This window comes from Geotrypetes seraphini, chromosome 19, assembly GCF_902459505.1.
Source record: "Geotrypetes seraphini chromosome 19, aGeoSer1.1, whole genome shotgun sequence".
Classification (NCBI taxonomy): domain Eukaryota; kingdom Metazoa; phylum Chordata; class Amphibia; order Gymnophiona; family Dermophiidae; genus Geotrypetes; species Geotrypetes seraphini.
Genome location: NC_047102.1, coordinates 19,028,995 through 19,055,320, shown reverse-complemented (window position 1 = coordinate 19,055,320; position 26,326 = coordinate 19,028,995). Strand labels below are relative to the sequence as shown.

The 26,326-nt window shown below is 42.5% G+C and overlaps 1 protein-coding gene across 1 annotated transcript; it reads left to right on the top strand.

Annotated features, from left to right (window-relative positions):
• The first annotated feature begins 1,961 nt into the window (after positions 1 to 1,961).
• Positions 1,962 to 25,360, top strand: NRIP3 (nuclear receptor interacting protein 3). Its single transcript, XM_033927885.1, has 7 exons — positions 1,962 to 2,147; positions 15,948 to 16,127; positions 18,454 to 18,536; positions 20,799 to 20,938; positions 21,244 to 21,296; positions 22,049 to 22,146; positions 25,032 to 25,360. Exons 1-7 carry the CDS (start codon positions 1,992 to 1,994, stop codon positions 25,048 to 25,050), a joined length of 729 nt encoding a protein of 242 aa, XP_033783776.1. The 5' UTR covers positions 1,962 to 1,991; the 3' UTR covers positions 25,051 to 25,360.
• Positions 25,361 to 26,326: the final 966 nt, after the last annotated feature.

Sequence of the window (26,326 nt, the reverse complement as noted above, 5' to 3'; positions counted from 1 at the left end):
CAAATTCACCTGTCAGACTTTGAGATAAAATCAAGATCCAATCCAGCAATACCCTTCCCACACACACTTTCCTATATTCATTGTAGTTCTACCCTCCTTCCCCTAAAATCATGTCTTTTGTAATAAGCCCTGTCCTTTTACATGTTTAATTAAATTAAGATTGTAAGTCGCCTAGGAGTGGTCAAACTGATTTTCGAGCTGAGGAAGTTCGACTACGTGACACCTTACTACCGACAGCTGCACTGGCTACTGATGGAGGCACGTGTAAAGTTTAAGTTCGCCTGTTTTTGCTTTAAAGCAGGGGTGTCCAATGTCAGTCCTCGAGGGCCGCAATCCAGTTGGGTTTTCAGGATTTCCCCAATGAATATGCATTGAAAGCAGTGCATGCACATAGATCTCATGCATATTCATTGGGGAAATCCTGAAAACCCGACTGGCTGGGGGTCCCCCATGACAGGTTTGGAAACCACTGGCTTAGCAAATAAAAGAAAAACTTGAACCAAAGTGACCTACTCCGTTCACACACACAGGGCAGGATTAATCAATAGGCCATGCAAGATTTACACCCTAAATGGCGAGATCCTGACAAGAACTGAAGCAGAAAGAGACTTAGGGGTGATTGTCAGGGAAGCCATGAAGTCTGCAAATCAAGTGGAGCAAGCTTCATCCAAAGCAAGGCAAATCATAGGTTGCAAACGCAGGAGTTTCGTCAGCCGTAAACCTGAAGTCATTATGCCACTGTATAGATCCATGGTGAGACCGCACCTGGAGTACTGTGTGCAATTCTGGAGGCCGCATTACCGCAAGGATGTGCTGAGACTGGAATCGGTCCAGAGAATGGCCACCAGGATGGTCTCGGGACTCAAGGAGCTCCCGTACAAGGAGCGGTTAGGGAAATTGCAGCTCTATTCACTCGAGGCGTCAAATAAATGAGTTTTCAGTTTCTTCCAGAATTTGGTGGGCTTAGGTTCCATCCTGGTCATTTCCAGTAAGGTCATTCCAAGTTTTTACGCTTAGAAAGGTGAGCATGGAGTGGAAAACAGATTTTTTTGTGGACGGGAGATTTAAAAGTATTCAGATTAGGGTGGGCAACTCCAGCAGTGTGGCAAATCAAATATACTTATGTATTATCACATTCGACTTGTGACCTGGGTTGGCCACTGCTGGAAACAGGATACTGGGCTTGATGAACCGTCAGTCTGCCCCAGTATGGCAACTCTTATGAATTTTATGAAAAGCAAAGCAAATTACAGTCTACAGTCTACTTTAGGTGATTGAGGCCTTTTGAGAATCACCCGGAGAGGCCATTTTAATATTAATGACCTCATTGTACTACATTTGCATAGTACAATTGGAGGCTGCTAGAAAGACCAGACGGCAGTAAAATACATGCATTTAATGATGGTTTAGGGCAGGGGTCTCAAAGCCCCTCCTTGAGGGCCGCAATCGTCGGGTTTTCAGGATTTCCCCAATGAATATGCATGAGATCTATGTGCATGCACTGCTTTCGGTGCATATTCATTGGGGAAATCCTGAAAACCGGACTGGATTGTGGCCCTCAAGGAGGGGCTCTGAGACCCCCTGGTTTAGGGTGACTTTAGAGAATTTTCTTTATCAGATGCTAGTTTTTGTAGGCTCACTAGACATGGACTAATGTAGAAAGCATGTTAATTTTGTATTTTCCTTATGTTATCATTCTGATTATTTTCCTTGATTTTTTTTTTATTTTGCAATTTAAAAGTTTCAAATCGAGCCGAAACTGAATCGGCCTAAAATGGCATTTCTTGAGGCTAAACCACTGATAAACACGTTTTTCACCCTTTAACCTCCCCAAAACAATTTTTTTTGGGAAATGTTCGGGTTTCCAACCGACCCCCCCCCCCCACCACCACCACCAACAGCGGCGGATCTCCTCCCCTCCTCAGCTTACGTCAGGCCGAAACTGGGGCTATAAAGGGCAGGCGGAGTCCGGTGGCGACGAGACCGTCGACATGTTCTACTCGGGGATCCTGAGCGACGGCTGCAGGAAGGAGACGCAGCTCCGGCAGCAGAGGCGAATGAAGCAGGCGGTGCAGTTTAACCACAAGGATTCGGCTGATCTCCTGCCCCTGGACGGACTGAAGAAACTGGGAACCTCCAAGGACACGGTAGGTCCGGCTTTTACCCCTTCCCGGACCCAATGGGATCGATTTGGGGTAGCTGAGTGGCTAAGGGATTCCTCCCCTATCTGAAGTTGCATTGACTTGGTTGGGTTTCTTCTAAATATGGGTTCTATGGATGAGAAATGGGGAAAAAATCCTTTGGTCTAACGCAGGGGTGTCAAAGTCTCTCTTCGAGGGCCACAATCCAGTCGGGTTTTCAGGATTACCCCCAATGAATATGCACGAGATCTATTTGCATGCACTGCTTTCATTGTTTGCTAATAGATCTCGTGCATATTCATTGGGGAGATCCTGAAAACCCGACTGGATTGTGGTCCTCGAGGAGGGACTTTGACACCCCTGGTATAATGTCTCAGGAATTGAAGTCGGATCTAGTCCATTTTAAATCCGTGGTACCTCTGAATCCGAACGCCCCAGACCTCGAACGACTTGGAATCCGAACTTTTTTTTGTAGTAAATTTTGTCTTGAAATCCGAACTCTGCTTTGGGATCCGAACGCCCTGCACATTGTATGTGTGTGCTTGTGCCCCAGAATCTGAATATTTGTTAATATTTTACCTTAAAATCCAGTGTATTTCCTGTTAAAATTAGATTTTGTGGGACCCAGGAACGGATTAATCCAATTTCTATTATTTTCAATGGGAAAAATTGTCTTGGAACTCGAACGGATTAAGTTTGGATTCCACCCTCAATTGTAGCTGCTCGCCTTTCCCATTAACGTTGTAGCTTTTTTTTTTTAAACCGAGAGCTGATTTTGGAATATTTGAAAGAGTTTTCAGTGATGATAAATTCCACACCTATCCTGCTGCATCTAATTTAACCTTAATCACAAAAACTAAAATTCTGGTAAGACCCACGTACCTGCAGTCGGGACCAGGGCAAGGATGTTAGATATCCTAGCCAAATGTTTGCCAAACTAATCCCGAGGGTTCCCCAGCCAGTCGGGTTTTCAGGATATCCGCAATGAATAGTCATGAGCGAGATTTGCATGCTAGTGGCAGCGCGGCATGCAAAAATCTCTCATGGCTGGGGAACCCTCAGGATTAGTTTGGCAAACACTTGCCTGTAATGTTCAGCCTCTTCTCTCCTGCCCAGTTTTGAGAATTAAACGCAACAATCTTGATGGCTCCATCACCTTCCCAGAACAATCCTGCACAGAATGGAGGATGTTATATTGTTTCGTCCACAGTAACGACAAGGACACTCGTTCAGAAACTATTTCTCCAGGTAAATAAACTAGCTGGAAATTTCTCACCCTTCCTGCTGGTAAAAGTACAGGCTGATGGATTTTTGGTTTGTGTGGCTGTCAGGACTTATTGGTCTTGATTACAGTTGCTCCTTGCCTAATCACACCCCCCCTCCCCGTTGCTGCTGTTGGTGACATCTGACTTTGCCTGATACCCTGTTTCCCCGATGGTAAGACACTGTCTTATTTTTTTTGGAAGGCCAAAATATGCTCTAGGGCTTATTTTCGGGGGGATGCCTTATTTACATTTTTTTCTAAAAAGGGGGGGCTGTCTTATTTGACGGCTGAAGAATCGGTCGGCCGAAAAATCGTACCGTGTATGGCCAGCTTTATCCATCATACCATATATTGTACCATTTAATGTCCCCAATGTTCTCCATCAGGGAAACACAGTAAAGAGATTATTCTGTAGTGCAGCATCAGAGGGGACTTGACAATGTGAAACCATTGTTTATATACCGTATGCATTTTAAACAGGCTTTATATACAGTAAGTGGTATTGCTCACAGCAAAAGAAACCTGTCTGCGTGTCTCACTTTTGGATGTTCTGGCCGTGAACAAACTCCTGCAGTCTCCGTTAGGGAGGGATGAGGGAAGCTGCCTGTGTTTCCTTGCGCGGAGTCACGTGCGCGCGCTGCAGTCCTGTCACTTCCTCCTCTTCACTTCATGATGAGGCGCGGCACGCAGCCATGGAGGCAAATACGGTAGATGGAGGGACCACACGGAGTCACCCACCGTACCACCCGATTCGGGTAAGCGCAGGTATCGGTGGGTGGCTTATTTGCGGGGGGGTGCCTTATTTTACATTTTTTTCTAAAAAGGGGGGGCTGTCTTATTTGATGGCCCTGCCTTATCATCGGGGAAACAGGGTACATAGTAACATAGTAAATGACGACAGATAAAGACCTGAACGGTCCATCCAGTCTGCCCATAAGTTATACTCATTAAAAAATACATGATTAGATTAACTTGGTTAAGCTTGCCCTACTTGTGTGTTTTGTTAATCTACCATGTGGGTTATACAAAGATATACCATTCCTAAGGATATATATATAATTTTTTTTTTACCAGCGTGAATATATAACTTCTGACTTTAAAATTGTTGTGGATTGATTGGAGGGCATGGTTAGTTTTTCCTTCTCAGATAATACCCTAAATTTAGAAAGTGTTCCTGAGTTGTAGCAGTCCAGCCTAGTCCATAATCTCAAGGCTCTGGGGATAAAAGCCATTCTGACTGTCCCAGGAAAGAAAACTAATGAGGGGAGGGGACTTATGCAGTCTCCAGGGCCCAGGTGCAACTATTTGGATGATTTAGAGAGTGACACAGGGACAAAATTTTCCCCATCCCCACGAGAACTCATTTTCCCGTCGAGTTCTTTTCCTGTCCCTGCCCCATTCCTGCAAACTCCGTCCTCATCTGCACAAGCCTCAAACTCTTTAAAATCATAAGTAGCAACATTCTAGAGCTGAGATTGTGATGTCATAATTTCTCATTCCACCAATGCCTAAGCTCCGTCCTCATCTGCACAAGCCTCAAACGCTTTAAAATCCTAAGTAGCAACATTCTAGAGCTCAGATTGTGATGTCATAATGCCTCATTCCACCAATGCCTAAGCTCCGTCCTCATCTGCACAAGCCTCACAAACACTTTAAAATCATAAGTAGCAACATTCTAGAGTTCAGATTGTGATGTCATAATGCCTCATTCCACCAATGCCTAAGCTCCGTCCTCATCTGCACAAGCCTCAAACCCTTTAAAATCATAAGTAACATTCTAGAGCTGAGATTGTGAGGTCATAATGCCTCATCCCACCAATGCCTAAGCTCCATCCTCATCTGCACAAGCCTCAAACCCTTTAAAATCATAAGTAGCAACATTCTAGAGCTCAGATTGTGATGTCATAATGCCTCATTCCACCAATGCCTGAGCTCTGTCCTCATCTGCACAAGCCTCGAACCCTTTAAAATCATAAGTAGCAACATTCTAGAGTTCAGATTGTGATGTCACAATGCCTCATTCCATAAGTATTCGAGGTTTGTGCCATTAAGGCAGGGCTAGGGATAGTGATAAAACCCATGGGGATGAGGCAGGGAAATTGAGTTCCTGCGGGGACATGGAAAAATTTGTCCCCATGTCATTCTCTAGCTTGTCAGTCTGATAAAAGATAACACTGTGTACAAAGGATCTGCTCTTTTCTTCAAGGACCATTCCCCCCCCCCCCACTCCCGCCAGTTCTTTTTGTCTTACCTGTACCAGTGTTTGTTTATTGGGATTTATCAACTGCCTTTAGGAAGAGATTCACCCAAGGCGGTTTACAGCAGTGGTTCTCAACTCGGTCCTGGAGTACCCCCCCCCCCTTGCCAGTCAGGTTTTCAAGATATCCACAATGAATATGCATGAAAGAAATTTGCATATCATGGAGACATTGTATGCAAATCATGTTTATGCAAATTCAATGTGGAAATCCTGACAGGCAAGGGGGGTTCTCCAGGACCGAGTTGAGAACCACTGGTTTACATCAAGTTCTAGCTGACTGGGATCTGTTAATAGATCTGTACTAAGTCACGTTTGTTTTACTATTAATTCCCCAATTTATTTTAATGTACAACGCTTAGAAGTCTATGTTTAGTGTTTCATAGTTTATTAAAATTTTGATTAAATTATGATGAAGTTATGGTAGGAAATACAGCTGTGCATGAGCTTTAGTTCCTACCATAACTAGGAAACGGCAAACATTAGCTCATCAAGAAGTGATCATGGGACAATATTTAATGAGTGTGAAAAAGAAGCCTGCCTCTCTTTAATTGCACTGGAAACTTCCTTACATCACTCGCCATGGCAACAGTACAACCTAATTGTTTGACAATGCACATGAACAAATTTAGCTGCCCAAAGTCACACGTAGCAGCGCCATGCAGTAACAACTTCCCCATTGCTAAGTGAGTGTTGAAAAACCTCATTGATGACATTGTAGAATAGTCTTCAAACTTAATTAGTCCTAATGGGTATTATATCTCATCTACCAACCTCACTACGCTCATGTCACCCCTTTCCCTAAGTCACTTCACTGGCTCCCTTTCCGCCATCGCATATAATTCAAGCGCCTATTGCTGACCTACAAGTGTGTTCATTCTGCTGCCCCCCCAATCTCTCTCCTCGCTCCTCTCTCCTTATACACCTCCCATAGAATTCCGTTCCTCAGATAAGCTGCTCTTAACTTGACCCTTTTCCTCCACTGCCAATTCCAGACTTCGTTCCTGTCTTGTAGCTGCCCCCTATGCCTGGAATAAATTACCCAAGTTTGTCCGTCAGGCCCCTTCCCGTGTTTAAAAGCAGACTGAAAACCCACCTTTTGATATAGCTTTCAATCCTTAACCCTACTCCTCTGCCCTCCAACCCAGCCAGCTGATTAACCATTCCCCTTAACTGTATCCATGACATCCTGTATGTCTTTGAGAAGCAGAGCTGAGCTTGTGATGTCATAATGCCTCATTCCACCAATAAGAGCCAACCTCATCAGTGATGCCACAATGGCTTGATTGTCCTGTACTCCTCTCTGCCCTCCAACCCAGCCAGCTGATTAACCGTTCCCCTTAACTGTGTCTATGATATCCTGTTTGTCTGTCTTGGCTGTTTAGATTGTACAGGGACTGTTTTCATCTTCTTTGTGTCTCTATGTAGCGCTGCCTGTGTCTGGTAGTGCTATAGAAATAATTAATAGTAGTATATCATTAAACCAGCCTTCATTTTTCATGGTGTGTGACCCAAAGATCTCGTCTTAGGGTTAAAACATCCAGGTGCTACTTCTACTGAAAGCAATGGAAGTAAAACCCGGGTGTCTCATTCCGTCGTCCCTTTTCTGGAGCCATATGGTAACTCTGTCTCTTCACAATCTTTCTAACAATTGCAACACGATTATAACAAAAAGGTCAGCTATGTTAACACCAAATGGGCAGCTGAGGGTAGCACTTTTCTTAAAATCTGGCACGCTGCTGGCCTCAATTACCTGTTGTGGAAGGTCGACCGCTGGAATAATCTTCCACAACAGGTAATTGAGGCCATCAGCGTGCCAGATTTTAAGAAAAGATGGGATTGGCATATGGGATCTCTTCATGGAGGTAGTTAGGGGGTGGGCCATTAGGGTGGGCAGACTAGATGGGCCGTGGCCCTTTTCTGCCGTCATGTTCTATGTTTCTATTTGGCATGTGGGATCTCTTCATGGAGGTAGTTAGGGAGTGGGGCATTAGGGTGGGCAGACTAGATGGGCCGTGGCCCTTTTCTGCCGTCATGTTCTATGTTTCTATTTGGCATGTGGGATCTCTTCATGGAGGTAGTTAGGGGGTGGGCCATTAGGGTGGGCAGACTAGATGGGCCGTGGCCCTTTTCTGCCGTTATGTTCTATGTTTCTATTTGGCATGTGGGATCTCTTCATGGAGGTAGTTAAGAGGTGGGCCATTAGGGTGGGCAGACTAGATGGGCCGTGGCCCTTTTCTGCCGTCATTTTCTTTGTTTCATGAAACTAGCCTAAAGGGAGTGATGACTTCACCCAATGTGAGAATTCTGACGTTGCCGGCTGTACTGCTTGGTGGATGGTGAGGAGCGTTACGGTGTTGGTAGCTAGAATTGAATTCTTTAAGCAGACAAAATCCATTGGAACTGCTTGTAGAAATTCGGACTCTGCCAACGGTAAAGCTTAGTCTGTGTCTTAACAAATAAACCTCACTGTTGATCTCGTATGAGATACTTGGAAAAAGGTTGAAATTAGATTCTTCAGCCATCTGATCTGAGATCAGTTACCCAAGCTTGGGGCAATTCTCTAACTTGGCGCCAAGATGTAGGTGCTGCAATGAGGGCATATTGAGGGCAAGCTTAAGCTTTTATAGAATAGTCACACAAAGGGTGTATTGAGACCTGTAGACACACCACTTGTGACAGGTCAATGGCTGGTGTAAGTTGTCATAGCTAAGCGTGCCATACAGTGTGTGCAACTGATAATCTTCTATAAGTTGTGTGTTATCACTTGGTGACACATAGCATAAACGTAACATAACTAAAAAAAAATTAGTATTTATATACCACTTATAGCCTAAGTAGTTACATTCAGGTACTCAAGTAATTTTCCCCTATCTGTCCTGGCGGGCTCACAGCCTCGCACTCTATCTAACGTACCTGGGGCAATGAGGGGGGATTAAGTGACTTGCCCAGGGTCACAAGGAGAAGAGTGGGATTTAAACCCACAACCTCAGAGTGCTGAGGCTGTAGCTCTAACCGCTGTGCCACACACATAACCGTTAAGTTTTCTGTGGTTAACAAAAGATTAAAAAATAAACTACAATTGAATGAAAAGAGAAACCTGAAAGTTAGAGATTAATTGCACAAAAATTTGGAGAACAAATAAGTTTTTAATTGGCTGATCAGCATTTGCAGGATTGAAATATAATAAAGTCTTGCTTACTCGACCTTCATTTATCCAACTTGTCGATTATCCAACAATCTGTTGGCCCCGTTTGCATTGGATAATTCAGACTCTACAGCCGGTGGCGTAGTAAGAGTGAGCGGCACCCCTTGGCCATGTACTTTTGTAACTTCTCTGGTATGAGCAGCATGTCACGTTGGTATTGGCTCACCCTTTGACCTCACATCCCGGAAATGATGTCGGAGAGCGCCGATTCTTACGCGGGAGGTAACCCTCTCCGGGGAAGTAAAAAAAAGGTACGGGGAAGGCAAGGGGCATGCAGCAAGGAGAGCAACGGGGACGGAGAGGAGGAGGGATGCCATACTCTTAGGAAGACCGTGCCTGTGGTAGATCAATTCCCCCACCCACCCTCCTTACTACTGTCTACAGTATTGTTACCATGACCATAGAAACTCTACATTGAATAATGTCCCTTGGCTACTTATCACTTTGGAATTAAACTTAAAATTTACATATTTGTGTTTCGGTCATAAATAGTGAAGCCCTACGGTATCTGAAGTGTGTGCTAGAAAAATCCATCCTTCCTCAGCTGTATTCTTTAGGGAAGCCGTTCCCTTTTCATAAAGAGGTCTATTGTGTAGAAACGTTGCACATACCTTAGATCTTTTTCTGTTGCGAGGCCAAAGATGTGGAACTCACACGGGTAACTTAGTGTGGGGAGGGGGAGGGGATGCAGAGCCATGTGATGTGTCATTGTGAGGCTTCATTTGCATAAGTCACTAGAAGCTGAAAAATGGGGCCATGTGTAGAAAGTCGATCAACGCTAGGGTTGGCTTTCAACTCCCTCCTCTTAGCGCTTAAGGAAAATTGACTACTTATCCTTTAGAAAAAAAAAAAAAAAAATGTTTCAAAGGCACCCTTTTATTTTCTGGAGACCTTTGCACCTTAGGAATTACCAAATTAAAAGTGCAATTAGCCATTACTCTTCCCTTACAGGGTTTTGACATTTTTATCTGTCTGCAGACTTTACTCATGTTTATTCCTATAGTAATCTGTTGAGCGTGAGAATTCTTGGATCGTCAGAATGTGAATATTTGTAAATAAAGCACTGCCATGGATTTCATCTCATCCTCGTAAACGGAGATCTACTCTACAGCCCCAAGCACAAAATTAGAACATTTATCCTCAGCTGTTCGGTACCAATTTTGAAACGAATGTGATGGTAGGTCAGGGCTTCAAAGCCAAGCTTGTGTTTTCCATTCCTGTTGCTGCTGACTTGACCCAACTTTACATTTCAACATTTCTGCCTCTGCTGTACATCAATCCCCCTTTCTCTCAAGAGACTTCCTGATGTTCCAGATTCTACTCCTTTGATCCTCTAATCGTGACTTCTGGTGCAATCTCCTTGCTTTTTGTGCACTATTCATTTTGCTTAGGCATTTCAATGTATCTCATCGTGTTTCCACCCTCTTCCTCTAGCTTCTTCTCTGTATTTAGGTAAATATCACCTCAAGTGTTTGATGGTGCCATTCAGTAACTGTCTTCTGGACTATATCTACTCTGTACATTTTCCAGCCTTAAAAATGGGTCAGATAGACCAATTGGTGCTACTGAATGTAATTTTCATATATAATATACACACATACACATTTATTGATAATTATTGGGGTGTTTTTACTGCTGCTCCATGGAAGTTTCTTCTTTTCCTAAAACTCCCACGGTCAGGCTGTCAAAGTCCTCTGATCTTGCCAAGCTGTACCATGCCTCTTTCACAAATCACCAAGGCACACTCAGCTTTGTGTCTGTTCTTTTCCCTTTTGCCATCTGTCCAGTGAAGCTGTCACACTTGTTCATTGCTCCCCCTCTTGAGAAATCTTACAAGCAAATGTTGGGTAGACATATTCCCCACTACCCATCACTATCGCTTCAGCTCTGTGCTTTGATTGTTCAATCATTGGCACGCGTACATAGTTCTGAATGTAGATGGAGGATGAGCTGGTGTTTTTGAAGTAACCCGCACTGCCTGTCTGTTTAGTATCCAACGCTGTACAATGGAGAGAGACCAAGCTGGACTGCTGACCCTTCAGAGAGCCCAACCTCATCCCATACTTGTACTGAAGAGGATGGATAGAAAGAAATGAGGCTTCCGATCAATCTACTGAAAGTAGCTCGGTCCTGATGGAATCCGTTTCTCAGATTGCATCATTTCCGCAGACAGAAATGTGCGTGCCGGTGCTATTTTCTTGGAAGATATTCTGCCTATTGCTATTACTTGAGTAAGGTTGATGAACTCTTGCAGAAACAGGAACGGCACTTACAGCCAGGATCAGTGTTGGAGCGGTACGACCAGGGCTGTGGCCCTGGACCTCTGTGTCACCAGGGGGGCCCTAAGCCTGCCTGAAGATGGAGATCCCGGCCTTCTGACTTTGCAGTCCCCTCTAAATTTCTGTCCTGGGCCTCAGAATGTTTTAACATTGGTCCTGTTATTCATTTAAGAACATAAGAACAGCCATGCTGGGCCAGACCAATGGACAATCTAGCCCATTTTCTTGTTTCCAACAGTGGCCAATCCAAATCTCAGTACTTGGCAGAAACCCAAATAGCATTCCAAGCAAAATAGGGTTAATTGGAACTATAAATGTCCATTCAACTAAGTATAATGTATTTAGCTCACAACGAGCCTACAAAATTTTTCTTTAATTAAATGAAGATTCGTCTATTTCTTTCTACAGCATAACAAACCCCATCAAGACAATCCTTAAGTGGTCAAATAAGAGGGAGGTATATCAGAAATTGTTGACAGTTTTCAGTGCATAGGACCTCACATAACGTACATTATCACAAGTCCACATTCTGTCCCTTTTTCAAACAATCATTTATACCAATGCCTCCGTCCCTTCCCTTATCTTGTGAAGATTTTTATGTATGTTTATATGTGACTATTGGTGTGTATCCCTTATTTTAAATATATAATATGTATCGCTTGTATAAAATTAATTCAACTGGCCTTCCTATTATAAAAATTTCATTTGCAATCCCTTCCATTCATGAAACTACTATCATTTTCTATCAATCAGTAACACTTAGCTTAACTAAAATTATTCTCATCAAATAAGAACACAAGAAATTCAGGTATGTTTATGTACCCTGTTCTGAAAACCTGTCGTTTTAAAGTTTTCAAACGAGGAAAATGGACTCTTGGCTATATCCTCTATTTGCCCAATCCCAAACTTACCTTGAGTTCAGAAAAATCGATGATAGCCTATTTGTTTGGTAAATTTATGCGATGATTTCACATATTACATTGTACTGCATCATATTGCATCCCACTGAATTCTACTGTATTTTGTATCTTCGCTGATATGTTTCAGTTCTCTTGCTGTGAACCGCCTGGAACTTCTGGTTGGGCTGTATATAAGAAAATATAATATTATTATTAAATAGCAATTCACTAATCCAGCACTGGTTTCAAAATTCAAAATGGTTGGAATATTATAATTGTGGGTTGGATTTTGTTTAAAAAGATCCGCTCACTCTATGTAGAAACCCAAATAGCAGCAACATTCTGGAACCCCAAAGAATATTGAGATTCCAAGTAGAATCTCAAAGGAGCAGCAAGATTCCAGAATCCCAAATAGCAGCAACATTCTGGAACCCCAAAGAATATCGAGATTCCAAGTAGAATCTCAAAGGAGCAGCAAGATTCCAGAATCCCAAATAGCAGCAACATTCTGGAACCCCAAAGAATATCGAGATTCCAAGTAGAATCTCAAAGGAGCAGCAAGATTCCAGAATCCCAAATAGCAGCAACATTCTGGAACCCCAAAGAATATCGAGATTCCAAGTAGAATCTCAAAGGAGCAGCAAGATTCCAGAATCCCAAATAGCAGCAACATTCTAGAACCCCAAAGAATATCAAGATTCCAAGTAGAATCTCAAAGGAGCAGCAAGATTCCAGAATCCCAAATAGCAGCAACATTCTGGAACCCCAAAGAATATCGAGATTCCAAGTAGAATCTCAAAGGAGCAGCAAGATTCCAGAATCCCAAATAGCAGCAACATTCTGGAACCCCAAAGAATATCGAGATTCCAAGTAGAATCTCAAAGGAGCAGCAAGATTCCAGAATCCCAAATAGCAGCAACATTCTGGAACCCCAAAGAATATCGAGATTCCAAGTAGAATCTCAAAGGAGCAGCAAGATTCCAGAATCCCAAATAGCAGCAACATTCTGGAACCCCAAAGAATATCGAGATTCCAAGTAGAATCTCAAAGGAGCAGCAAGATTCCAGAATCCCAAATAGCAGCAACATTCTGGAACCCCAAAGAATATCGAGATTCCAAGTAGAATCTCAAAGGAGCAGCAAGATTCCAGAATCCCAAATAGCAGCAACATTCTGGAACCCCAAAGAATATTGAGATTCCAAGTAGAATCTCAAAGGAGCAGCAAGATTCCAGAATCCCAAATAGCAGCAACATTCTGGAACCCCAAAGAATATCGAGATTCCAAGTAGAATCTCAAAGGAGCAGCAAGATTCCAGAATCCCAAATAGCAGCAACATTCTGGAACCCCAAAGAATATCGAGATTCCAAGTAGAATCTCAAAGGAGCAGCAAGATTCCAGAATATCAAATAGCAGCAACATTCTGGAACCCCAAAGAATATCGAGATTCCAAGTAGAATCTCAAAGGAGCAGCAAGATTCCAGAATACCAAATAGCAGCAACATTCTGGAACCCCAAAGAATATCGAGATTCCAAGTAGAATCTCAAAGGAGCAGCAAGATTCCAGAATACCAAATAGTAGCAACATTCCATTCTACCAATCCCAGTACAAGCAGTGGCATCAGCCAGGTCTGTCTTGATAGCAGATTATGGACTTTTCCTTAAGGAACTTGTGCAAACTTTTCCTAAACCAAGCTACACCGACTGCTATAACCACATTCTGGCAACAAGTTCTAGAGTTTAATTATTCTTTGAATGTACAAAATAATTCCTCTATTTGAAGTATTTCCATGTAATTTCATTGTCCCCTGTTGTTGTTTTACTTTAGATACAGGAAATTTATGGATGTTTGGGAGCCTTGACTAAATTTTGTAAGGAATGATAACTGACCTTTAAAGAAACACATCCAGGGTGTGAGGGAGGGGTTTGTACTGGAATTGTTTTGGGGAATTTTTTAGATAATTTCTTGTGGGTATTTACTTTCTTGATTAATAGGTGGGAGGATGGGGGAAAATAATTGCATATTACTATATGTAAGTTTATTGTGCTTTTCTAGTAATATTATATGTACATGAATTATTTGTATGAACAATTGTAGTTGGAAAATTTAATAAAGATCTTTAAAAAAAATAATAAAAAAAGGATTAAAAAATCAATTCATTCTTACCAGTTATACAGTACTTAGGATTTTGTAGTCCGCAATCATTTCACCCCTCCCCCTCCCCCAGCTCTCCTTTCCAAGCTGAAGAGCCCCAGCCTCTTATCTTTCCTCATATGAGGGGCAGTTCCATCCCCTTTATTTTGATCACTTCTCTTTGAACCTTTTTCAATTCCGTTATATATATATATTTTTTTTTTTTGAGCTTCGACAACCTGAACTCTGCACAATACTCAAGGTGAGGATGCACCATGGAGCTGTACAGAGACATAATATTCTTGGTCTTATTTACTATCCCTTTGCTAATAATTCCTAGCATCCTGTTTGTTTTTCCCACCACAGCCGCACATTGGGCAGAAGATTTCAGCACAGTGTCTACAGTGACAACCAGATCTTTCTCTTGGGTGCTTCACTTTGCATTTGTCCACATTAAATTTTTTCTGTCAGTTTGATGCCGTCTTCCATCTGATTTTTTGATTCCTAAACAATATATCTTTTACTTTAAAGAACATCTTTAATAACCATTTCCTATCTGAATCTAACGCTAATTGAACAAACAAAGTAGCAGGTAGTACTGATTCTAGATCTGATTCTTCCAATACATCTGTTAGATCTAGAACTGGAATCGGTCCAGAGAATGGCCATCAGGATGGTCTCGGGTCTCAAGGAGCTCCCATACGAGGAGCGGTTAGGGAAGTTGCAGCTCTACTCACTCGAGGAACGTAGAGAGAGGGGAGATATGATTGAGACATTCAAGTACCTCAAGGGTCGCATCGAGGTGGAAGAGGATATCTTCTTTTTCAAGGGTCCCGCATCAGTGGAAAATCAGGGGCGGGAAACTGCACGGTGAAACTAGGAAGTTCTTCTTCACCGAAAGGGTGGTTGATCGCTGGAATAGTCTTCCACTTCAGGTTATTGAGGCCAGCAGCGTGCCAGATTTTAAGGCCAGATGGGATAGACATATGGGATCTATCCGCAAAGATAGATAGGGAGGGTCACTGGAGTGGGCAGACTTGATGGGCCGTGGCCCTTATCTGCCGTCAATTTCTATGTTTCTATGATCCTCTGTTGATTTCTTCTTTCCCAAAGGAAGATAATAAATCTTTGCAATAGGAGGATAAGAAGATTCAGCCACTTTTAATATCTCTGAGAGATATCTCTTGAACAGGTCAAGAGCAGACGCTGATAGTTTAGGGAATTTAATTAGTCTAAGATTCTATTTCCTTGTTGCATTCTCCAATATCTCAAGTTAATTATTAATATATCCATTATCTTTCATTAGGAGCTGATTTTGTGCACCTAAAACTTCTAGTTTCTAGTTTTCCCTTCTCTATTGCTTCAGGTATAAACTTAGGTCTCCTTTTATTAAACGGCACTAGAGGTTTTTAGCACAGGCCGGCGAGGTAAATGCTCCAACGCTCATAGAATTCCTATGAGCATCGGAGAATTTACCTTGCTGTCCCACGCTAAAAATCTCTAGTGCCGTTTAGGAAAACCTAGCGCTAGATTGTCTGCCCTCTGGGCGCAGAGCTGTAATCAAAGGAGCCAACGTTTTAATAATGATTGGGGGTGCTAACCCCAATAGAAATTACCCTATCCATGGACACAGTCAAGGAGTTTGCTCAATATCGGGGGTGCTCAAGCTGGCTCCTATGTTGCCTCGAAGTATCATTGAAAAGATGTGATCTGAATCCAAAGAAACACTGCATTATTGCTTATTAGATTTTTCGTTTACATTTCTAGCAACCACATAACATTCTGCAAAGACGCTTACTGGAGACAAATTTATCTAAACTAAGGAGTAACCGGGGAACATGGACTCCTAAGAATGAGATCCCACCACAGAGCAACAAGTTCAGCCAACTGAAGACGGAAAGCTCAAAGAGATGCGAGGAGGAAGACTTGCTATTCGTGAACTGCCAGGTAACGTATCTCAGTTAAATTCCACCTTACCTAGCAGAAAACAAGGTTAAACACTAACAAACTAGGTGGATGGATCTTGCCCGAGAGGACCTCAATGTTCCCCAAAGCTTATGTAAATTAGTAATGTAGTAGCTATCAACAGACAATCAGCCTAGTTGCCCAAGTCTACTGTATCACCAGTGATCTGCTTAGTATTCTCACTCCATTATCTCAGTACAGATGACATTTTGTAATCTGTTATTGTCTTTCTTTATAGAGGCATGAACTCAAGACAGATCATGCTCTTGTAATCAACATTTTACACTTCATGGCCGCGCCTAAAAATGTATTGTTTATTTCAAAAGTTATGGTGAACTTTATAGATCTTGCAATGCTTCTACAGTTCTCAGATTGTTTCCTTTTTCAGCACAGATGAGTGGGGAGCTGCACCTCTTTACTGGCTGAAGAAAGGGGCAGGCTGAACCAGTATTGGTTTTCAAAGAGTCCTTTTCAAAGAGACTGGCGCTACAAGTCCAAAGAGGATTGAGGGGAGAGGGTGGAACCCAGATCAATTTAGCCTGACCCTTATTACCCCAACCCAGTGCTGGAAGTACACCAAGCCAATCTGGTTTTCGGGATATCTAAAAAAAAAAAAAATATATATATATATATATATATACATACAGTACATAAGAGCTTTGCATGCATTGGAAATGGCGTTCCCCAAAAATGACATAATCCATAGAAAGCATGATTCTATGAGCAGCGCTCCAAACAGGGCACCATGTATAGAATAGTGCTTATAGCTGGTTTTCTTGCCAAACTTTGGGCACAATGATTTGCACCAACTGAAATTTTAATTCTGGTGCATATCCATATCTGGTGCATATTTGCGAAGTATTCAGTAATACTTCGCAAATCTTTGAACATCCCTAATTCGGAAGAACATAAGAATTGCCATACTGGGACAGTATCCTGATTCCAACACTGGCCATCCCAGATCTGAACTACCTGGCAGAAACCCAAAGAGTAGCAACATTCCAGAGCTGAGATTGTGATGTCATAATGCTTCATTGCACCAGTGTCCAAGAACCAGCCTCAGCAGTGATGTCAAAATGGCTTGGCATCAGAATTGCTGTACTGGGATAGATCAAAGGTCCATCAAGCCCAGCATCCTGTTTGTAACAATGGCCAACCCAGGTCCCAAGTACCTTGCTCATGCTCCTCCCATGCTTGTGCCCCCTTTTGAGCTGCGTGCTATAATGCATAGAAAGATGTACATGAAAATTGTTGCCAATGAGCTCCAGTAATTGATTGGTGCTCATTAGCCAATTTAGTTGCATGCGCATCTCAGAATAGTGCATACTTTTGTGCATGTAAATTTGTGTGCCACTTATAGAATCTGTTATGTGAATCTTTTGTGGTGTCTTCATGTCCAAAAATCACAACTGGTTAAGTGTGCCTCCAGGTCTGAATTAGGAATGCTGTTATATAGTATTGCTACTACTATTAGACATCAAAACACAGAAGAGACGGTCCCTGCTCAAAAGAGCTTACAATCTAGTCAAGACAGATCCTGTTAAGAATCAAAACTGGACAAGTAAGACAGATATTGGTGTTTAGAAGGTGGGTTGGAGTTTGGAATTGAATAGTGCCAGAAATAGAACCCGATGTTTCGAGTCAGGCACTTTGTTCCAGGCATATGGTGCCTGGACACTTATGCAAAAAAGGTTTTCTAGTAGAATGTGAATTCTAGGTGCCCTTCACAAGTTCTTCTGCTATTTATCAAGTCTGCCTCGGCATTTAATTCAGATATTTAGGGAGAAATTCTATCATTGAGTGCCCCCTGTATAGTGATTGGCCTAATCGGAGTTTTAGGACACACCCATTGCATTCCTGGATGCGCCGGGAAGGAGGCCTAAGGCTCTGATTGGCCCAGGTGCCTAAGGCCCCTCCTATGGGAGGGTCTTAGGACCCATTTCCGGCCCTCGTTCTTCAATTTATACCCTTCACTTTCTGATTAGAGATCCCCTGTGTTCGTCCCAAGCTTTTTTTGAATTCTGTCACTGTTTTCCTCAATCAAATAATGCAACCCAATTTTGTTTTGTGTTAGATTTTCATGAAATCAAGCCAGTAATGTACTAGACCCATTCATAATTGACAGTTTTGTAAGTAGCAAGCCAGTTTCCCAGTACAACTATTTGTAAGAGAAAAGGTAAGAACCTTTTCCATGCTGACGGAAGCAGGATGTTCTGATCATTAACACACATAACGGAGACACTAATAATTTTCTAAGCTTCTATTGTCACTCCTCTTTGTTCACTTCAAAAATGTGTTATTTTTGCAGTGTGCTGGAAGGGACATGAGAGTCTTGATTGACACAGGCAGTCGGTATAATCTAATATCATCAGCGTGTGTGGACAGACTGGGGTAAGCATCATGCTTAGAAAACCCTAACTTCACTTCTAGTCCCTTTCAAATTCATTTTATATAGGGGGCCTTTACCACACTGCTGTAAAAGGTGGCCTTGGTGCGTCCTTACATAGGGCATTCCCGTGTGCTAAGGCCAATTTTACTGCATGCTTAATATGGCTGCTCTTTCTGGTTTTTTTGAATTAAAGGCTTCAAAAAACCAAAAATTGTACCAATAAAAGAGAAAACTGATAAAGAAAAAATTGGCAAAAGCTTTAAGCTCCCTGTTAAGAATCAAAATCAACATAATAAAGACAATTATAAACTATAAGGGAACCTCAGTTCAGGCTCAGTCAAACTTTGATTCATTTTTAGCCCCGGGCCAGCACTAGACCTATAAGGTCTAAATAAACACTGCCCCATACATCATGATGTCCCCTATCACCGCGAATACGGAGGGGGAAGTGTAGTCTTGTAGTTCTGTGGTAATACTATAAGACTACCACTAGGGGTCACTGGCATCATTTTGGGATATGTTGCTGACCCATGCAGCAGTGGAGGGTTGCTGCTGCCCAGCGCCACTGTATCAACAATTCTGACCCTGAGTAAGCACTGGGGGGGGGGGGGAGGACAGGTTTGGGTGGCCTTTTTATGTGGTATAGGACTGTTTTTTAAATCAGTTGTATTGAAGCCTGGATCCTCTGGACTGGGTGGGGTGTCAGGGTGGGTTCAGAAGATGTGGCATTGTCTGGGGAAGAATCAGAAGCTGGAGGGGGGGGCAATCAGAAGGTGTAGGGTTGTGGAGGAGGGAGGATTGAAAGGTGCAGGGCTGTACTGGGGACAAACAGAGCCTAAAGAATCAGAAGGTGTAGGGTTGTGGAGGAGGGAGGATTGGAAGGTGTAGGGCTGTACTGTGGACACGCAGAGCCTGAAGAATCAGAAGGTTCAGGGTTGTGCGAGGGTGGGGTGGGGGGTATCAGAGGCTAAGGGATCAAGAACCAGGTGCTCCACCCCAGCCAGTTGTCAGTATCACAGCTCGGTGGGAGAGGGGGACAGCATTACATGACAGGCTGATAATGTAAAGGCCCTGTGCTACTGTCTGCGTTGTGTGGTAAATACACAGCAGATGCACTTAATACACAGTACAGGCTGTCCCCGAGTTAGATACCCGACTTAAGTACGACTCGTACTTAAAAATGCAGTTGCGGCTTCATTTGATTTCACTGAGCAGTATTTCCAGTGGCATAGACGCCTACACTTCTCTTGTAGCAGATTCAGGAATGAGGCATGTGAGGTTGTGCATGCTTAGAGGGAACGCTGGTAGGGACAGTTGACCCTTTTGTCAGATGGGAACAGAGGTAAGCAGCAAGAACCTTAAAATCTACAAGTTCTGAGTTACATACGAATCCGACTTGAGAACAGCTTTAAGAATGTAACTCAAAATGGTCCAGAAATACTTAAAAGAAGTTCTCTTAGTACCAGAAGTGCAATATATTACCTTAGAAAAGAAATGGGAAAACTCTACCCCTATGGAAAGTTCTCTTGAAGTAATAACTAAGAGGACTACTTTTATTGTTTTATTGTTTCATTTGCCTTAGAGTTTGACAGGGATCTGATTTTTCGAACATGTTTCCGACATATGAATGAAACTTTTTGGGGGCTCAATAATTCGTATATTTCCTGATGGATCTCATGAGATGCAGAAGAGAAGAAAAGACTTTTTGGTTTATAGACCTAGAGTAATTGCTCTGGGTGCTTCCTTTGTATTAAAATTTCCTGCCAAATGCTGTATCTCATTAGAAGGAAAATCTTTTCTATTTTTTGAACCCAAACAGTTGTTACAATTTATTGTGGTCAAGGGAGGGGGGGCAGTAACCGTAGGACCAATGGTGATTCCTACAGTCTAGCGAACCTGCAGCTGGAAGTGGTCTCTCTTACTTCTATTATGTCCTGATAAATGATTTTTGTAATTTCCTTTTATTTTTTTTTTATTTGTTTAGGTCTTGGATCATTGTGGACGAAATAATGAATGTCATGGTTTTCATTAAAAATTTCTTTGGATGGCTTTTTGTATTTTAATTGAAGTTGAAGTGCTTGTTTAAAATGTAAAATTTGAATAAAAATAAAATTGTAAAAAAATGTAACTCATTCTTAACCCGGGGACTTCCTGTAAACACCAAAATGACCATATTGTAGGAGCATCAGTGGGTGAAAAAAGATTTATGGCATGCATAGTAAAAGCTTAGCCACAACTGAAAGAATTCTTCTCTTCTAATAAAGATTAAAAGAACATATAAAAGACATCAAGAATGAAGATAAAACCACTTCCTTACCTCTCAGTCTGAAGATCACTGGCCAGCTGGAACACTTGACCATTAAAATGGGGTCCATAAGAGTGGACTGTTCTGCAGCTGTTGTAGGTATGTTGATCCCCCCATTGGATTCTTAGATGGTTGATCATGTTGTGGATGACGTAAAGCACAAACAGAATGTTTTTCACTTTTAAAATCAGGGCAGTTGGGAGTATGTTAGTATGTTCTTACTACTAGACCATTTCTATTCATTGTAGTGTATCTGTTTGTAATAGAGGCCTTTCAAAAATGACTTTTCCTATTCTCTCACAGAAAAAATCTTTTATCGAGCAAAGTCCACTGAATGTCACAGACAAAATAATCTGAAAGTACAATTTTCATCCTGAATTAAAACCTTTTTTTTTTTCTCTCAGAGGACAATGAGAAAAACTTGTCCATTGGCCTCCAGACTTTGCGCACCCTGAAGGTAGGACGCTTGAAATCACTTTGGTTGGGTCACTGTGAATGAGGCCCTCTTATAAGGAGCAAGGACGTGTTCCCTAACAAATCAGCTGAAAGAGGCTTCACCAAGCTATAGAAGAATACCGGTAGCTACTCTGGCTGCCTCAACTCAGAAGGGTCATCTCCAGTACATATGCTTATGTGATCCTTTGCATACATTTCTCAATTGTATATGATTGCATATGGGCCTACCAGAAAAAAGAGGGTGGATTGAGATGTCCGGGTTTTCCTTTCATTGAAAGCTATGGAAGCAAAACCCGGATGTCTCCTTTTCCTGGAGCTACTTGTACTCAGCCTGCAATGTCTAGACGAGGCCCAGAAATACAGCTAGTGAGAGCTAGATGTTGGCCTCCTATTTTCCCAGTTTTACATACAGCTGTAGTGAAATGAACCAGATAGAGCTTGTTGATTTTCCTTCAGCTGCCAGCATACCTGTCACTTGAGCTTTTTAAAAGGCTTTTTAGCCTACATAATGCAAAGAGTTGAGTTTGAGTAGTATTAAAATTCAAAAACAAATCAAGCCTACAGTTTTAAGTAGCTGTCTGGAGACCATGAGAAATTGACTTATCCAAGGTGTGAGAGTCTGGGGAAAATGGATTTCAACATCAATCTCTCAGCAGAAAAGCAAGGCTCTAAATGTGAGATTTGACACTATACACCGAGGCCAATCTCTTGTGGTATTGTGTTAATATCTTTTTGGACTTTCTCATATTCCAGTGCGTCATTAACTTGGAGAAGAACCTCCTTATGCTGGGGAAGGCAGGTAGAGAAGAGATTCCGTTCCTTGTTGACAGGAGCACAGTGAAAGAGCAGAAGTAAGTTTTTCAGGGAGCAGAGATGTTCCACTTTTTCATCCTCTCTGACAGGACTGTCTAAAGTGGTGAGGAGCAAATATCAGAAAACCATAAATGTGGCATATGTGCATCAATGTGCTGTAAACCACCTTTAATACTCCTGTTTTATGGGTAATGTAGGTCAAACTTCTAACTCGGCCCTGATGCTCAAAAGCTTTCCATGCTGGTAAGACTCTTTAAAGCAGTCTTACTGATGCACAAAAGGGTTGTCTATGGCTGCTACCGATCCTCATAGTAGCCACTGAGAACCACAATATATTAGACATGAAAAGGATCTCACCTCCTTTAAAAAATCCTTAAAATCTTATCTTTTTAAAGATGCTTTTAACATTTAAATTTTAGATTTGTTAAATATTCTCAGATTTTTATCTTTCCCGTTCCCCATTGTTCTCTTCCTTTTTTGTCTATTTCCTCTAAAAAAAATTGTAACTTTCCCCTCCTTTCCTCCCAATTCAAGTTTTGTCTTATCTTCAAAAATTTTGTCATTTGGTTTGTCTTTTTTGTAATTTTACTTCTTTTTATAATTTTGTACATCGCTTAGCAAACCGAATAAGTGATTCATCAAATACTAATGAACTTGAACTATGCAAATATATTACAAGGAGCTCATTAGTAATCTAATGTGCTCTCCTTGTGATGCGCTAAAGGGAATGCCCTCCCCCTTTTATGAGGTAATTTGTGTTGCACACATTCAGACAACACACACAACAGCTGCACCCTCCCCAAAAGGAAAAAGCAACACAAGCATGTACCCTCCATTCTCCTCCTCTGTCCAGCAGATGGCAGCTTTGGAGCTGTGATCAGCTGAGAGCTGGCATAGGGTAGAGCGGCAGCTAGCCACAGTCAGCTGATTGGGGCGTCCCCTGCTGGCTCCGGAGCCGCAGTCAGCTGATCGGGCTTCCCCTGCCAGCTCATGGCTCTAGAACCAGCAGGGGCAGCCCCGATCAGCTGAGCCAGCAGCTACCACTCTCCCCTCTGCCGGCTCTCAGCTGATCACAGCTCCGGAGCCAAGGTCAGCTAGGCAGTGCAATCTAATCAGAATGGAAAAACTGCGCTGAACACTAAACCTAACTTCTACCATTTTCTCAAGGGGGTTTTATAGCCTCCAAGGTGAAGTGGGATTTAGTACTGCTTCTTGATATGATTATATGATTTGTGACATCCTCCGGGACTCTGCTTTCTAAAGCACCCAATCACTTAACATTGTCTGAAACATAAACTGTACCAGTTTCCAAAGAGCTTAATTCGGGGGGTTATCCTCTATCTTTTACCAAAATAAGCCTCACTAACCAGCCGTTAAAGGGGTGCTGCAGTTCTGGATAGGGCCTGAACCCAGGCCCCTAAGTCCCACCCTCCCAAGGACTGCTTGCCCTGGCTCGGTAGTATGGAATATTGCTACTCCTTGGGTTTTGGCCAGGTACTAGTGACCTGGATTGGCCACCATGAGAACGGACTACTGGGCTTGATGGACCATTGGTCTGACCCAGTAAGGCTGCTCTTATGCTGTGTTCTCTGTGGCTAGGCCACTGATTAATATAGAAACATGCATTTTAAATAAGTGAAAGAACCTTAATACAAAAGTGGGGGGAAAAAAATGAGCACTTTGGTTGCTAGTCCATATTTGGTTTAAAGTCATAATCTAGAAAATAGCTCCCTTGAGGGTGACGAGTGCTATTGCTGAAATCGCTGCTTTTGTGTAAATGAGGACAGCATGGAGCCAAGGACCTTATGCCGACAGACCTGAGCAATAGGGTTTAATATTTTCCTGCAACTGTTCCCTAAGTCAAACATTAGTTACACCACCCTGGAACATTTGAGAAAACCCTACAAACCCATGACCCAGTCTCTCCAGCACCGATATCAGCCCACTGGCTGCCCATAGCCAAAACAGTGAATTTTCAAAGGCCTAATGTTGGCATATTTATTTATTTATTTATTTATGTATTTCGATTTCTATCCCGTTCTCAGAACAGGTTACAAATAGACATTCACAATCATTTGAAAACAGACTAGTCATGACAACAAATAGGTTATTCTAGAGACCCGACTGGTCATAGCGAAGAATACTAGGAGTATTGAGGAGGCAGTTTTTAATGGCCCGATTGGCAGAAGCGGAAGGTCATTAGTGAGTCTAGCGACCTGATCTGTATGTCCTCAAAGCAAATGCTATGCTCCCAAGCTGAAATACATCTGCATACACCATCAGGACACTCCCTCCTATTCCAGACAGCCTGGAATTGATCCTGTTCCCATTTCTTGCCAAACCTACCAAATCATATCAGAGCCCTTGAAGGACTTCTTAACTTTAGAACCTGGGTCAGATCAATGGTCCATCTAGCTCAGTATCCCGTTCTCACCGAGGACAAGCCAGGTCACAAGTACCTGGCAAAAACCCAAAGCGTAGCAGCATTCCATGCCGCCGATCCAGGGCAAGCAGTGGCTTCTCCCATGTCTCTCAACAGCAGTTTATGGACTTTTCCTCCAGGAACTTGTCCAAACCAGCTACATTAACTGCTCTCACCACATCCTCTGGCAATGCATTCCAGAACTTAACTATTCTCAGAGTGAAAAAATACTTCTATTGGTTTTAAAAGTATTACTCTAACTTTGAGTGTCCCCTAGTCTTTGTACATCTTGATGCAATAAAAAAAAAAAAAATCAATCTACTTGTACCTACCTTCACTCCTTCACTCCTTCAACCCTTCACCAGTATCAGTAAGTAATCTTATATGAAGACATGTTGCAGCACGCAGTATGTAAATCCTATATTGTAACCCGTTCTGAGCTCTTTGGGAAGGATAGGATGTAAATCTAAATAAATAATCAAACCTTCCTTCGTATTTCAGCTCATCTGAGGCTTCATAGAAGATGCTGACAAAGAGGAACTATATCTAATCCTCAAGAAAGAAGGAAGATTCAGCTGGAGCAACACCAACACAGGCCATGCAGAATTGCAGCCCCCTTAACTCCTCTCCTGCTGCGTTGTGTTTGGATTAGTTTTTATAGATACGTATGTTCTGGCAAGCTTTGGACAAACCTAGATGTCTTTTTTTTTTTCTTCATCCTGCCTAGGGCTCGCTACGGCAGCTTCCTGGTGTTCAGTCTTGCTTGATTTGTACTAGTGGTTTGCATAATTCCATTTCCACAAATATATTTATTCCTCTACTTACTGTAATTGCTCTCATGAAATTAGCATGATCCACCCCCTCACCACACCTACTTTGATAGGTGGCTAACATCCAATTAAGTGCCATTTACATCACTAACAAGGTGCTAATTATCGATTATTGGTGCCATTTAAATATATGAACAATTAACTCCCCCTTTTACTAAGCCGCGGTAGAGGTTTCTACCACAGCCAGGAGTGCTAAATGCGCCGAGACTCATAGAATTCCTATGAGCGTTGGCGCATGTAGCGCCCCGGACCGCAATAGAAACCTCTAGTGCGGCTTAGTATAGAGGGCCTTAATAGTAAGGGACAGGCAGCCACTTCTGTGGCCGTCAGGACCTATTGTTTTGTCTTGAATGCAGCTGCCCCTTCCCCCCAGGTGATGGCCTGGCTTGTCTGATGGTTAAAAGCCAGCCCTAAGCTCCCTAATCAGCTGTTCTTGTACACGTATTGTAGGTGTACCAAATCTTCCACTCTGCATATTATCTGATCCTGTCCGTTTATAAAATGGCTTTCCCCATTGTGTGTAGCACCATTCTTCTTTGGCACTTTGCATATTTTGTAAAAGGGGAAAGAGAACGCGAAGGGGGATTTGATATACCACCTTTCTGTGGATACTAGCAAAGTGGTTCAAATATTATTTTGTACCTGGGCCAATGCAGGTTAAGTGACTTGTCCAATGTCATGAGGTCAAACTCGGGTCTCCAGGTTTTCAAGCTGCTGCACTAACCACTAGGCTTCCTCCACTAAAAGGAGCTGCACTCGCTAGCATATTTTAAATACATGGACCTAGATGACCTATACCAGGGGTAGGCAATTCCGGTCCTCGAGAGCCAGAGCCAGGTCAGGTTTTCAGGATATCCACAATGAATATGTATGAGATGGATTAGCATGCACTGCCTCCTTGAGATGCAAATCTATCTCATGCATATTTATTGTGGAATCCTGAAAACCTGACCTGGCTCCGGCTCT